The 12,240-nt window shown below is 37.0% G+C and overlaps 1 protein-coding gene across 1 annotated transcript in view; it reads left to right on the top strand.

Annotated features, from left to right (window-relative positions):
* LOC127643612 (protein sidekick-1-like) overlaps positions 1 to 12,240 on the top strand; it is a 337,771-nt gene that overhangs the window by 287,912 nt on the left and 37,619 nt on the right. Inside the window, exons 26-29 of the mRNA XM_052126405.1 lie at positions 859 to 1,096; positions 2,566 to 2,681; positions 3,850 to 4,039; positions 5,634 to 5,732. Coding sequence (XP_051982365.1) covers positions 859 to 1,096; positions 2,566 to 2,681; positions 3,850 to 4,039; positions 5,634 to 5,732 — 643 coding nt within the window. The remainder of the gene's footprint in view (positions 1 to 858; positions 1,097 to 2,565; positions 2,682 to 3,849; positions 4,040 to 5,633; positions 5,733 to 12,240) is intronic.

A 12,240-nucleotide genomic window follows, 5' to 3' on the forward strand; every position in this document is an offset into this window, starting at 1 on the left:
TTATTAAAAACCGGAAAAAAAAATTATTGCTATCTTTCTTTTAAGGTGCAGTGTGTACTTTTTTTTTTTTACAAAAAAAATACACAGTTCACTTTTAAAATAAATGCCTTTTGGTGTGATATTTTGTTATCTAATGCCATGCAATTCTTACATTAAGTGTGGCTTAAAGGGATAGTTCACTGAAAAATGAAAATTAATTAATCAGTTACTCATCCTTGTGCATTCCCTTGTGCATTCCCCATGTATTTCTTTCTTCTGCAGAAAATGTTTTAGAAGAATATCTCAGCTCTGTTGATCCATTTAAAAAAAATTAATGGTGGCCAGAACTTTGACATTCCAAAAAGCATATTAAAGCAGCATGAAATATTTAAGTCTGTTTTACTATAAATCTCCACTTTCACTTTTTCATTTTTCTTCTTTTGTTTTGCTGATTCACATTTTCGGTGCATATCACCACCTCCTGGGCAGGGAGGAGAATTTATAGGAAAAAGTACTTCAATATTGATCTCTTTCTCACCCACACCTATCATATCCCTTCTGAAGTCTGTTGGAGTCATATGGATTACTTTTATGCTGCCTTTATGTGCTTTTTGGAACTTCAAAGTTCTGGCCACAATTCACTTGCATTGTATGGACCTACAGAGCTGAAATATTCTTCTAAATATATTTGTTTGTGTTCAGCAGTAGAAAGAAAGTCAAACATATCTGGTATGGCATGAGGGTAAATGATGAGAGAATTTTTATTTTTGGGTGAACTATTGGGACGTTTGCTTGACAATGTTAGCCATTCTACATGATATACTTTTTCTAGAACTCTAAGATTGAATACGAAGTCTGATCTCCTTGACTCTTTCTTAGCCGCTTCCAGAGGCAGCTTACAATGGAAATCCTGAAAGTGTGGGTTACCGGGTTCGTACACAGAGAGCGGACGGGCTTGGACAGACCCGGATGGAGACGGTTTCTGAGCTGCTGTCAGGGGAGGTGACAATAGAGGGCCTGGAGGAGTGGACGGAGTATGAGCTGAGCATTCAGGCGTTTAACGCTATTGGGTCTGGGCCTTGGAGCAGTCCAGTCCTGGGCAAAACTAAAGACTCAGGTGCCAAACCAGCACAGCTTTCCTTAAAACATGCATGCTTAGATGTAGCTTCTCTAATTGTTTAGTTTATGATTTAAAATTATAATAACAATCAAAGGTTATTTCAGAGATTATGGAAAGTATTTCTTCTGTGGAACAAAAACAAATATATTTTGAAGGATACGTATATGATGATGCATGTTTGTTTACTTCATATGTCATGGATTCAACCACTCGAGTCGTATGGATTACTTTAATGCTGCCTTTATGTCCTTTTTGGACCTTAAGGGTTTGGACCCCATTGACTTTCATTGTATGGACAAACATGCATCATAAATGCTCCCAAATATCTTTGTTTGTGTTCCACAGAAGAAAGAAAGTTTAGTTTGAAATGGCATAAAGTTGAGTACATTTTGAGAGAATTATAATTTTGGGGTGAACTATCCCCTTTAAGAATGTGTTTTATTAAAAAGATAGTTTTAATCTTTAAGTTCTTATTTGAAGCTGTTGTTAATCCTGGCTTTCAGTAAATAATGGTATGCAATTAATTGCAATTAAAGGAATATTCTGGGTTTAATAAAAGTTAAGCTCAATCGACAGCATTTGTGGTTCGATATTAAATACCATGAAATTAATTTTGACTTGTCCCTCCTTGTCTTTAAAAAACTGCAAAAATCTGGGTTCCAGTGAGACACTTACAATGGAAGTGAATGGGGCCAGTCCGGAAACGTTAAAATATTATCTTTTTCAAAAGTATAGCCACAAGACAAACAATATGTATGATAACATGATTTAATTTAGATTGATCTTACTAACCTTTTCTGTGTATAACCAATTTTACAACTTTGTTGCGATGACGTGTAATGTCAACAAACCCTAAAAACTTAAAACTGTAAAAATGATGATTTAAACAATTTACAGCTCAAATAATAAAAAAATGTTAACAGAAAAAATGTATGTACAGTATGAGCATTTATAAAATTATGAGCTTCACATACTGCCTTTTAAACCCTCCAAATATTGGCCCCATTCACTTCCATTGTAAGTGCCTCACTGTAACATTGGTTTTTGCTTTTTTAAAGAAAAGGATCAACGAATTGAAATATTTTTTTGTGGCAATCAACATTATGCCACAAATGCTGTCAACTGAGCTTACCTTTTATTGAACCCAAAATATTCCTTTAATTAGAGTAATTAAGCTGCACAATGTGTAGTTAATGCGATTGCAAATTTTAATTGATTGACAGTCCTAATTTTAATATATGCTTTGTTAATACTTTATCATTAACTATATGCTATATTAAAATAATATTAATACATTTACTTTTTTATACTTATATTCAATAATACATGAACAATTTACAGTTTTGTACATTTGTGTTTCTGTTTCCGACTTGCTATATACCTTGGTAAAATCATTGTAAGTCTTGACATTGAGTGGGTTATTGCTTTAATATGAAATGTCATTTTTTACATGTCTGTGTTTTCAGTTCCCTCTGGTGCTCCAGAGAATGTGAGTGTTGAAGCAATGAGCTCCACAAGTATACTGGTCACCTGGGGGTCAGTCTCTGAGCACCAGAAGAATGGACACATCCTTGGATACAAGGTGCGAACAAACCCTTTACGCTAATTAATAAACCTCTGCACATAACTCATTCCCCAACGTTTGTGCAACAGACAGTTACCTCAAATCCTGCGGCTTGTTAAGGAGAGCTGTGCAATTTTCAGCTGGTGGATGATAAGAAACAGGTGGAAATATCCCATAGACGTACATTGAGAGAGGGATCTGAGAACAATCCACACTCCAATCTACACTCCAATTAGCAACCAACCAGAACACTTTAGCAACCACTTAGCAATGCACTTGCACCTTAGCAACCATTGTAGTGGCGGGCTTTGCATGGTATAAAGTTAGTTAAAAATTATGTTCAGTCTATTTTGTTTTTTTAATTATACCAAAAATGTCAGAGTGACAAATTCCTATCACTAAACATTCAACAGTTGTTGAAAAAATGCATGCAATACACCTCGATCTTCTAATGTAATCATTGTATCATAAGCCAATGGCATATTATGCTAAAAAGAACTATTGATGCGCTCAATCAATAAAGGTTCCTCTGTTGTTTTCGTGGTTTGTTGCACAGACATTCAACTGTACGTAGTTCATGCTGAACACATCACAACTATGTTAAGCTATTGAAGCCCATGTGAACCTTTATTTGTTGTATGAAGCTAAGTTTTTTGCTTAAGCTGTGTAGAGTGACATGATGCAACAACCTGAAATTGCTGAAGCTGTTTTTCTTCTACACATTGTATGAAGAGACCAATTAATAAAATGCTTAGACTGTTGAAAAGTGGGGAAAAATGAAATTAATTATTGATCTCCTCTGAAATCAGGACCAAAGCTAGGCAAAAGTTGAAATCTTAAATTAAACAAGATTTTAAAATTTGCTCAAGAAAATGTGTGTTTTGCTTGCCCCTGCAAAAATGGGGTTACTGGTGGTTGCCAGGGTATTACTAAGGTGTTTCTAGAGTATTTTGGGTGGTTGCTTAATGGTACAAGAATATAAAATTCTCTATTATATTGTGGTTCCCAATATGGCCAAGTAAGTCTATGGGATTTTTCATCCGCCAAGCAAAACTTGTACATTTTCCCATCTGTATTCACCCACTTCATAGCTGTTGTTGTTTTTAGGGTATTCTATAGCTCTACTGCCTATTAAAACCTTTTGTATGTGAACTACTGTATATCCCTGATCTCCATTTATATGTAGGTATTGCATCGAGAGAACGATTCTGAGCAGGCTCCCCAGGTCCATCTGGTGAACGGGAACCAGACCCACTCTCATCTTTTGCGAAACCTTAGCAAGTTCACCCTGCATGAGGTCCAGGTGCTTGCTTTTACACGTGTTGGAGACGGACCACCCAGCCTTCCCCCCACAATTGAGAGAACCAAGGATGATGGTAAGAAACCGCTAAAATTGGAGCTCCAGGACACTGTAACCCAGCAATTCTCTAAACTGTAAACAATGTTTTGTAAGGGATCGTAAATGGTGTGCTTCAGTGGTAACATCTAAAATAAATGGTCTTATTCAAGTCAGATTTTTCTTTTATATAACTACATTAAGGTTACTCCAACAAAATCCATTTTAAAGGGTAAGATCAGGTCGAAATTGCTCAAGTTTTCACATGAACGTTATCTTCTTTATATAAAACACTGATTAAGAAAATTATACATGCATAATAAAAAAATCACCACAAATTGTGTCAAAATTACACTTTAAGTGAAAGCTATCCATTTAGCAGATGTTCCTGTACTCTCACACACACCATCAAATACACACATACACCCACACACAAATATTCATAATGGTAGCTCAAAGTTATGTCTTGCTTCATGCCTTTCTGGTTTCCAGCTGTGCCCGACATTCAAACTGGCATTACCTCCCACCTGACTCCAGACACAGACGAACACACATGTGTGCTCAGTCTGCCCTCCTGGTGCCCGCACTGCATGAAACCCCATCTTGCATCACTGCATCGCTTTATTCACCTGTATTATCCACCTCTCTCTCTCTCTCTCTCTCTCTCTCTCTCTCTCTCTCTTTCTTTCCATTTTCCATTCCATAGGAAAGAAAAATCACTTATCGCTTAGTATCTAAATTGTTTCTCCTAGACAGCAATGGCATTAAATGGAGAGCAAATGGATACATTGGGTTAAGAATCCTGTTTTTCAGATTTTTTTTTTCTATAATAAAACAAATACTATAAAAATCTCACATTTCTCTTTGTCTCATAATGTCCATTCTCTTTAGATCTCAACAATGTCTCCAAATACTGCAGATTTCTTATAAAATTCTTCCTAGTCCAAATTATTTGCGATATGCTTACCATATTAATTTTACTTACTTCTATATTCTTTGTATCATTAAGATTATTTGGCATTCTGATATTATTTGCATGCCAATTAACTAATGCATGTTGCCCCAAATTCTACAGAAACAAAATTTACTTGTATTATTTTTATTCTTTTTAGATTCACCTATCTGAGAACTCTATTAAGTCTCCTGAGCTATAAAAGAGCAACCTCTGTGCAATAACATTTCCTCTTAAATATGAACTAACATGAATATACTGTATTCAATTTAAATGAGCAAGTGTGTTCATATGTTGTGGACTGTGGAGTCTTGCCAGCATAATGGATTACCAGTGTTGTTGGCCATGTGTCCACTGGCAGAGTTAAATGTGTTTGATGAAGGATTATAAAGCACTAATATTTATATTTATGGATTTAAGGAATTAGAAGTTTACAGGAAGACTATGTGTATGAAGAGATTATTATGTCATATTTGCAGAGGCTGAGATAAAAGCTTGGCCCAGCAAACAGATGTTTTGAAGTGTTTGAAATATGTTCTTGGTTAAAAGAAACCTATCAAACTGTGTGTGGACTGCTGTAATCTGTTTTAAATACCACGTTCAACTGTGCACCCCCCCAAACTCTTTTTCTCACTCTCTGTCTCTCTCTCTTTCTCTCTCTACCCCCATTCTCGCTCTTCAGTTCCTGGTCCACCTGTCAGATTGGTGTTTCCAGAAGTGCGTTTGACGTCTGTGCGGGTTGTCTGGCAACCTCCCTCTGAGCCAAATGGTATTATTATGGGTAAGAGAAAACAAAAACACCACATACACATTTATTTGGTGACATCCTTTAGACTTCTAATGTTTTTATAAAAAGCTAATTGTAATTATTCCATATATAGACAGACAGACAGACAGACAGACAGACAGACAGACAGATAGATAGATAGATAGATAGATAGATAGATAGATAGATAGATAGATAGATAGATAGATAGATAGATAGATAGATAGATAGATAGATAGATAGATAGGTGGACGGACGTACGGATGGTAGAGAGAGATACTCTAGATGGATGGATGGATTGGTGGATGGACGGACAGACAGACGGATGGACGGATCGATGGATGGATGTATAGTAGAGAGATACTCTAGATGGATGGATGGATGGATGGATTGGTGGATGGATGGATGGACTGGCAGACAAACAGACAGATGGATGGATGGATGGTAGAGAGAGAGATACTCTAGATAGATGGATGGATGAATGGATTGGTGGATGGACAGACAGACACACGGATGGACGGATTGATGGATGGATGGATAGTAGAGAGATACTCTGGATGGATGAATGGATGGATGGATGGATGGATGGATGGATGGATTGGTGGATGGATGGACTGGCAGACAAAAAGACAGACGGATGGACGGATGGTAGAGAGATATACTCTAGATGGATGGATGGATGGATGGATGGATGGATGGATGGATTGGTGGATGGACAGACAGACACGGATGGACGGATTGATGGATGGATGGATAGTAGAGAGGTACGATGATGGATGGATGGATGGATTGGATGGATGGATGGACTGGCAGACAAAAAGACAGACGGATGGACGGATGGTAGAGAGAGATACTCTAGATGGATGGATGGATGGATGGATGGATGGATTGGTGGATGGACGGACAGACAGAAACACAGATGGACGGATTGATGGATGGATGGATAGTAGAGAGATACTCTAGATAGATGGATGAATGGATGGATGGAGTGCCCAAAGCTTGTTTTACAGCCCAACCACCTTCTAAATTGTGTGTGTGTGTATGACATTTTCATGTATTTGGATTTCAAAATGAGATTAGATTAAACACCCTCCGTTATTATCATTATCAAGATTATGGGTCGTACAGACACAGGCGCGCAGCCATAGATGACTGGATTATGGACACTTAACCACCCTTGATGGATCATATAATCCCTTACTAGGGATAGAAATGCGAGGCTTCTTTCCCTCAGATGATCTCTTGCCTTCTGTCCCTCTTCACTCACATACAGAGCTCTGTGCTGATTGGATCAATCGTTCCCTGTAGGATTGAGTGATTTAAATCAAAGATCTTCAATCAGACAGAGCTGTCATTGTTCAAGTGCTCAACTCATCCTCTCACATCTTTACAATATATTTCATATGCAGGGATTTTCCAATATGTGACTTTCAAAAAGACAAGAGACTCCATGTACCAGCTTCACCTGGCTCAACTTTAGTAGATCTTGTTTATAAGTGTAAGACAGGATAGTCTAAAGTTATGGTTCTCAACCAGGGGCCGGGGCCTACAGAGGGTCCTCAGCAAACTTCCAAAGGGACTAAAAGTTCACTTTAAAAGAATAGTTCCCCCAATAATTAAAATGCTGTCATCATTTACTTACCCTTGTGTTTTTCCAAACCAGTGTGACTTTCTTTCTTCTGTGGAATACAAAAGGAGATATTTTCAAGGATGTTACATGCACTTATTCCAATACAATTAATAGTTAATAGTGCTTTTAAAGCTTAGAAAAGAACCCAAAAGTGTCTTAAAAGATGTCCATGCGACTTGTGCGTGATATTCCAAGTCTTCTGAAGGCATATGATCACTTTCTATGATGAACAGACTGTAATTTACGGTTATTCACTTATATCAAATCTATCAATTGATAATCAACTCAATAGAGCAAATATCCAATATGGCGACAGGTCAGTAACATTAAACCTTATGATTTGATTTGATGTTAGAGTGAATAATGACTTAAATTACAGTCCGTTCATCATACAATGTGATCATATGCCTTCAGAAGACTTATATGACACAAGATACGTGTCATGGCACAAATATGACACGTGAGTTGCATGGAGTCCTTTTATGGCACTTTTGTTTATATGATTATCAAAAGGTGCAACTAGACAAGACTGACCAAATTTGGATATATGAATGCTTGATTTCTGCCACAGCATTTTAGACAAACACCTTTTTTAACATACAATAATCATTCAATGTTTGCATTTAAATCCACTTGGTTAAAAAATCTGAGGGAGAATGTTTCGTCCTGCTTTGTGGTTTATACTCAACAGCGGTCGATTGCGCTCGCAATTACTGCACATCTGATTGTATGTTGTGAATGAGGCATCACTGCAGTATTCATGCAGTGACCTTGTGAGGATTTCAGTTATCAAACCTATAAACCAGTTAAGAACATCTCTGATGGATCATTATCACTGTATTGCATTATAGACATCACGTGCCTTAGTGCCACTGGTGTAATATGTATACATTACTGTTGCTTTATTGAAGTTGAACCTTTATTATGGCTTTTAAATTAGTTGCCATGGTGGTGTATTGAAAGCAAGAGCCGATTGGTGAATATCGATTGTTGGACTGAGATCTCTCTGGTGTCTCATTTTGAATTGCCCTTTAATATCTGGCTCTCTTTACCTCTCTTTGTCAGTTTCTCTCTGTCACACACATTATAGTTCTCTTTCATTTTCTATCAATCAGTTTCTTTTGTGCTCTGTATGTCTCTTTTGTAAATTATCTTTCACTCTATTTTTCTCAATTTCTCTTTTGCATTGATTCACTTATTCTGGGGGTATGGGGGAGGTAACCCCCCAATAATCAAGACTAGCCAGGATAACCTTCCATCTCCCACTCAACAATACAACCCCTCCCAATGTTCAAACCATAGCTACGCTCCTTGCTCCTATCCCAGCTTAATATGCAGAGAGAAACATGTGTCTTTCATGAGTTGATTCCCCTGAAAACAGTCAATGTTTTAGCAACTTAATTTGGGGACACTTGAAAAATTACTGTGGTGGTACCATGGTACATTGATTGCATCAGATGGCATTTCCATGGTCCTTTTATCCCTAGTACCATGATATTTTTGGTACTTTAAGGGTTCCAAAGTTTTCAGGTTTTTGTAAATTATATACAGTAAACCATAGTACAGTTTGAATACTATATTTATGTATCCCATTACAAAAAATGATCCATAGAGTGCAGAAATACCATAGAAGTACATTTTGTTGTTGTTGTTGTTGTTTTAACATGTACCATGGTAGTATAATGGTACTTTTGATACTAAGAGGGTACTTTTTTGCAAGTGATACAGTATATATCATGGTACAGTTTGGTTACCTTATTTATTTATCCCATTACAAATAGTACCATCAGAGGGCAAAGATACCATTGTAGTACCATGTTTTTTGGACATGTACCATGTTAGTATCGCATTTTTTTGGTAATGTTAGGGTACTTTTTTGTAAGTGATACAGTATATACCATAGTACAAGTTTGATTACCATATTCATGTATAACATTACAAAAAAGTACCCTCGGAGTGCAAAAAATACCATTGTAGTACCATGTTTTTTGGACATGTACCATGTTAGTTCCATGGTATTTTTGGTTCTGTGAATGTTATTGTTTGTAAGTTATATAGAGTATAACATAGTACAATTTGATTACCATATTCATGTATCCGCTTACAAAAAAAAGTACCCTCACAGAGCAAAAACACCATGATAGTACCATGTTTTGGACATGAACCATGGAATTACCATGGTATTTTTGATAATGTGAGGGTACTTTTTGTAATTGATATATACCATACTATCATTTGATTACTATATTCATGTATCCCCTTAAAAAAAAGTACACTCAGAGAGCAATAATACCATGGTAGTACCATGTTTTTTGGACATGTACCATGGTAGTACTCTTCTCTCATTCTCTTCTTCTCATTCTGTTGAGTGTCTGCCGTAATGTGTGTGCAACAGGGCACACAAATCAAATGCGCCTGACTGAGGGGGCGACGATCCGACCAATTACACGGCTTACTGCTCTCACCACGGCAACCCAGACATTAAAAAATGAGTACCGAACCACCTGGCATAGGTCACAGCTCTAGCAAGATAGATGACGAAGAAAACAAAGCCTGAACAATTGTACAGATGACTGTTGACTGCTTTTTGTCCCTTGCCCTCTTATCTCCATTTCAAGCCAAAAGCAACTCTCAAAACAGCGAAGTAAAGAAAAAAAGTGCTCAAGTTGAGTCCTGCCCCTAGTGAATCACACACAAAAAAGAAAAACCATCAAAAGAAAGGGCTCAGGAACAAGAGGGAGAAAAAGAGGATTTTTGCTTAGGCCCCTCTGGGCTTTTTGGGTTGGGTTAGCGATGGCCTCATAATAAAACGAGATCTTAGCAAACTTTGCATTTGGAGAGAGAGGGAGTAAGGAGTAGGGAGAGAAAAAAAACAGGAAAGAAAGGGTGAATAAGAATTGAAGAAGACAAGGCAAAGGAAAAAGATTTTCATTGAATTAAAATCAGCCTTGGCTCTCGGCACTGTGCTAATCCTCCCAAACGGAGTCTGCTAACACCAAACGGTCCATGTGAATGAGATAAAAACCTCTCCCGGCCGTTCACTGGATTCTCCCATTTACGAGGCACTTAACTCCCTAAATCTCTCCAGCACTTCATGTCAGAAACACTCTTTCAGCAGTAATATACTCTTCCAGGTTATAACATGCTTTTAGTCTTGAAGAGTCTTTCACAGGACACTTTGGTCGTAGCATCTGCATTAAAATGAAATGAGCAATGTCTGTAGTTAGAAGAGGTTTATTAAACCCTATGAAACAAGGCTGTTGCAAAAGTGTATTCCCTTTAGCATGGGTGGACTGGAAAGAGAAATCAGTCCGGGATTTTACATAGAAACTGGCCCAAAAGTTGTTGAGTGGGGTAGGTGGTGGGGGTTTGGGTTTGGGTTGTCGCTGTCCTTTTCGGCATATCATTTTGTGGCCCGTTCTGCAAAACGCAGCTGCTCATTTCAGCATAATCCCGGTTCTCACGATGGTCAGTACACCCCTGATCGGCCCCAAAGTGCATCAGCCCACTGGGAAAATGCCCGGTAAACCAGATTACCAGATTACCCTGGCCTTTATATAATCGTGCTACATTCTATATGTTTAGACAGTTCTAATGATCCACGCCGTATTAATTGTTATATGCTCAATTTTATTAATGAAATGGTATGTTTTGAGAATGCCCAGTAGACCACTGTCAAATAGCATTCGTATAAACCTTAGTCAGAGTATATGCCATATTTAATTGGAAAAGAAATGTGTGTTGTACAGCCATTCTTATGTAAATTGTTGCATTGAAAATTTTATGAGAAAACAAGGCTGTGAGCCATAGAATTACGGTCAATTCAATGGGCTTCATTCCTGAAACACAAACAAAATGCAGTTATTTGTAAAATGTTTATAAATCTATTTCTGGGTGATGTACTTAATTGCAGTGTTGCCAAATCTCACAAGAAAAAAAAGCAACCTAGTCTGGAAAACATGTCCAAAATAAGTCACCTACTTCACCAAAATAAGTGAAAATAAGCAATAGCTTTTTTTTTACTGTGTGGTGGATTCATCAGCATAGAAATCATAAGCACACAGTTACTTAACAGTTAAGTATCATTTTAATTACAGGTCTGCATCTCAGTCAAAACACAGAAGCATAAATCTGTATTAATGCATCATATCTTACAATAATTAGTAAATACTTGGAAACATCTGAGAAAAAAAAAAAAACGTTTTACCTCTAATAATGTTTTCCTTGGATCTGGATTAGCAGTGCATGTACAGTACTTGTGATAATTATACATAGTTGTTAAAAAAAGGTCTTCATTCACAGAATGCAACACCCACAACAAGTAATTAGGCAAAGAAATGTGTGATGCAGCAGTTTCCTTTTAGATCAAAGCACATGTTTAATTTTTTCGGCAACATGAAGTGGTATAGTTAAAATAAAAATACTGTAATAAACCTTTTTAACCAAATTAACCGATTATAACATGTTACCAGTATTTTAAATTAAGGTTTTTGCTCTGGAACAATTTAAAATCACTTTGATCCCTTTTTCAGTTACGTTCTGCAAAAAAAAAAAGTGGTTTTCTTTTTTGTTCCATGAACCGTTTTTAGTCCCTTAATTAAATGATTGTGTTCAAAATTTGACGCAAAAGAAAACAAGGCTGTGAGACAGAGCTATAGTTCATTCTAAGGGCTACATTCATGAAACACAATTAGAATGCACTTCTGTGTAAATTGTTTGAACTGTAAATCTGTTCTTATGTAATTTGTTTCATTCAAATTTTTATGCAATTGGAAACGATGCTGTGAGAAATAAAAGTGCAGTCCATTTAATGGGCTTCCATTCAATGTAAATCATTCGTATTTGTGTTCCCAATTTTATGTAAACGAGGCTTGGAGAGACAGAAGCAGGGGC

This window comes from Xyrauchen texanus, chromosome 5 (genome assembly GCF_025860055.1).
Source record: "Xyrauchen texanus isolate HMW12.3.18 chromosome 5, RBS_HiC_50CHRs, whole genome shotgun sequence".
NCBI lineage: Eukaryota > Metazoa > Chordata > Actinopteri > Cypriniformes > Catostomidae > Xyrauchen > Xyrauchen texanus.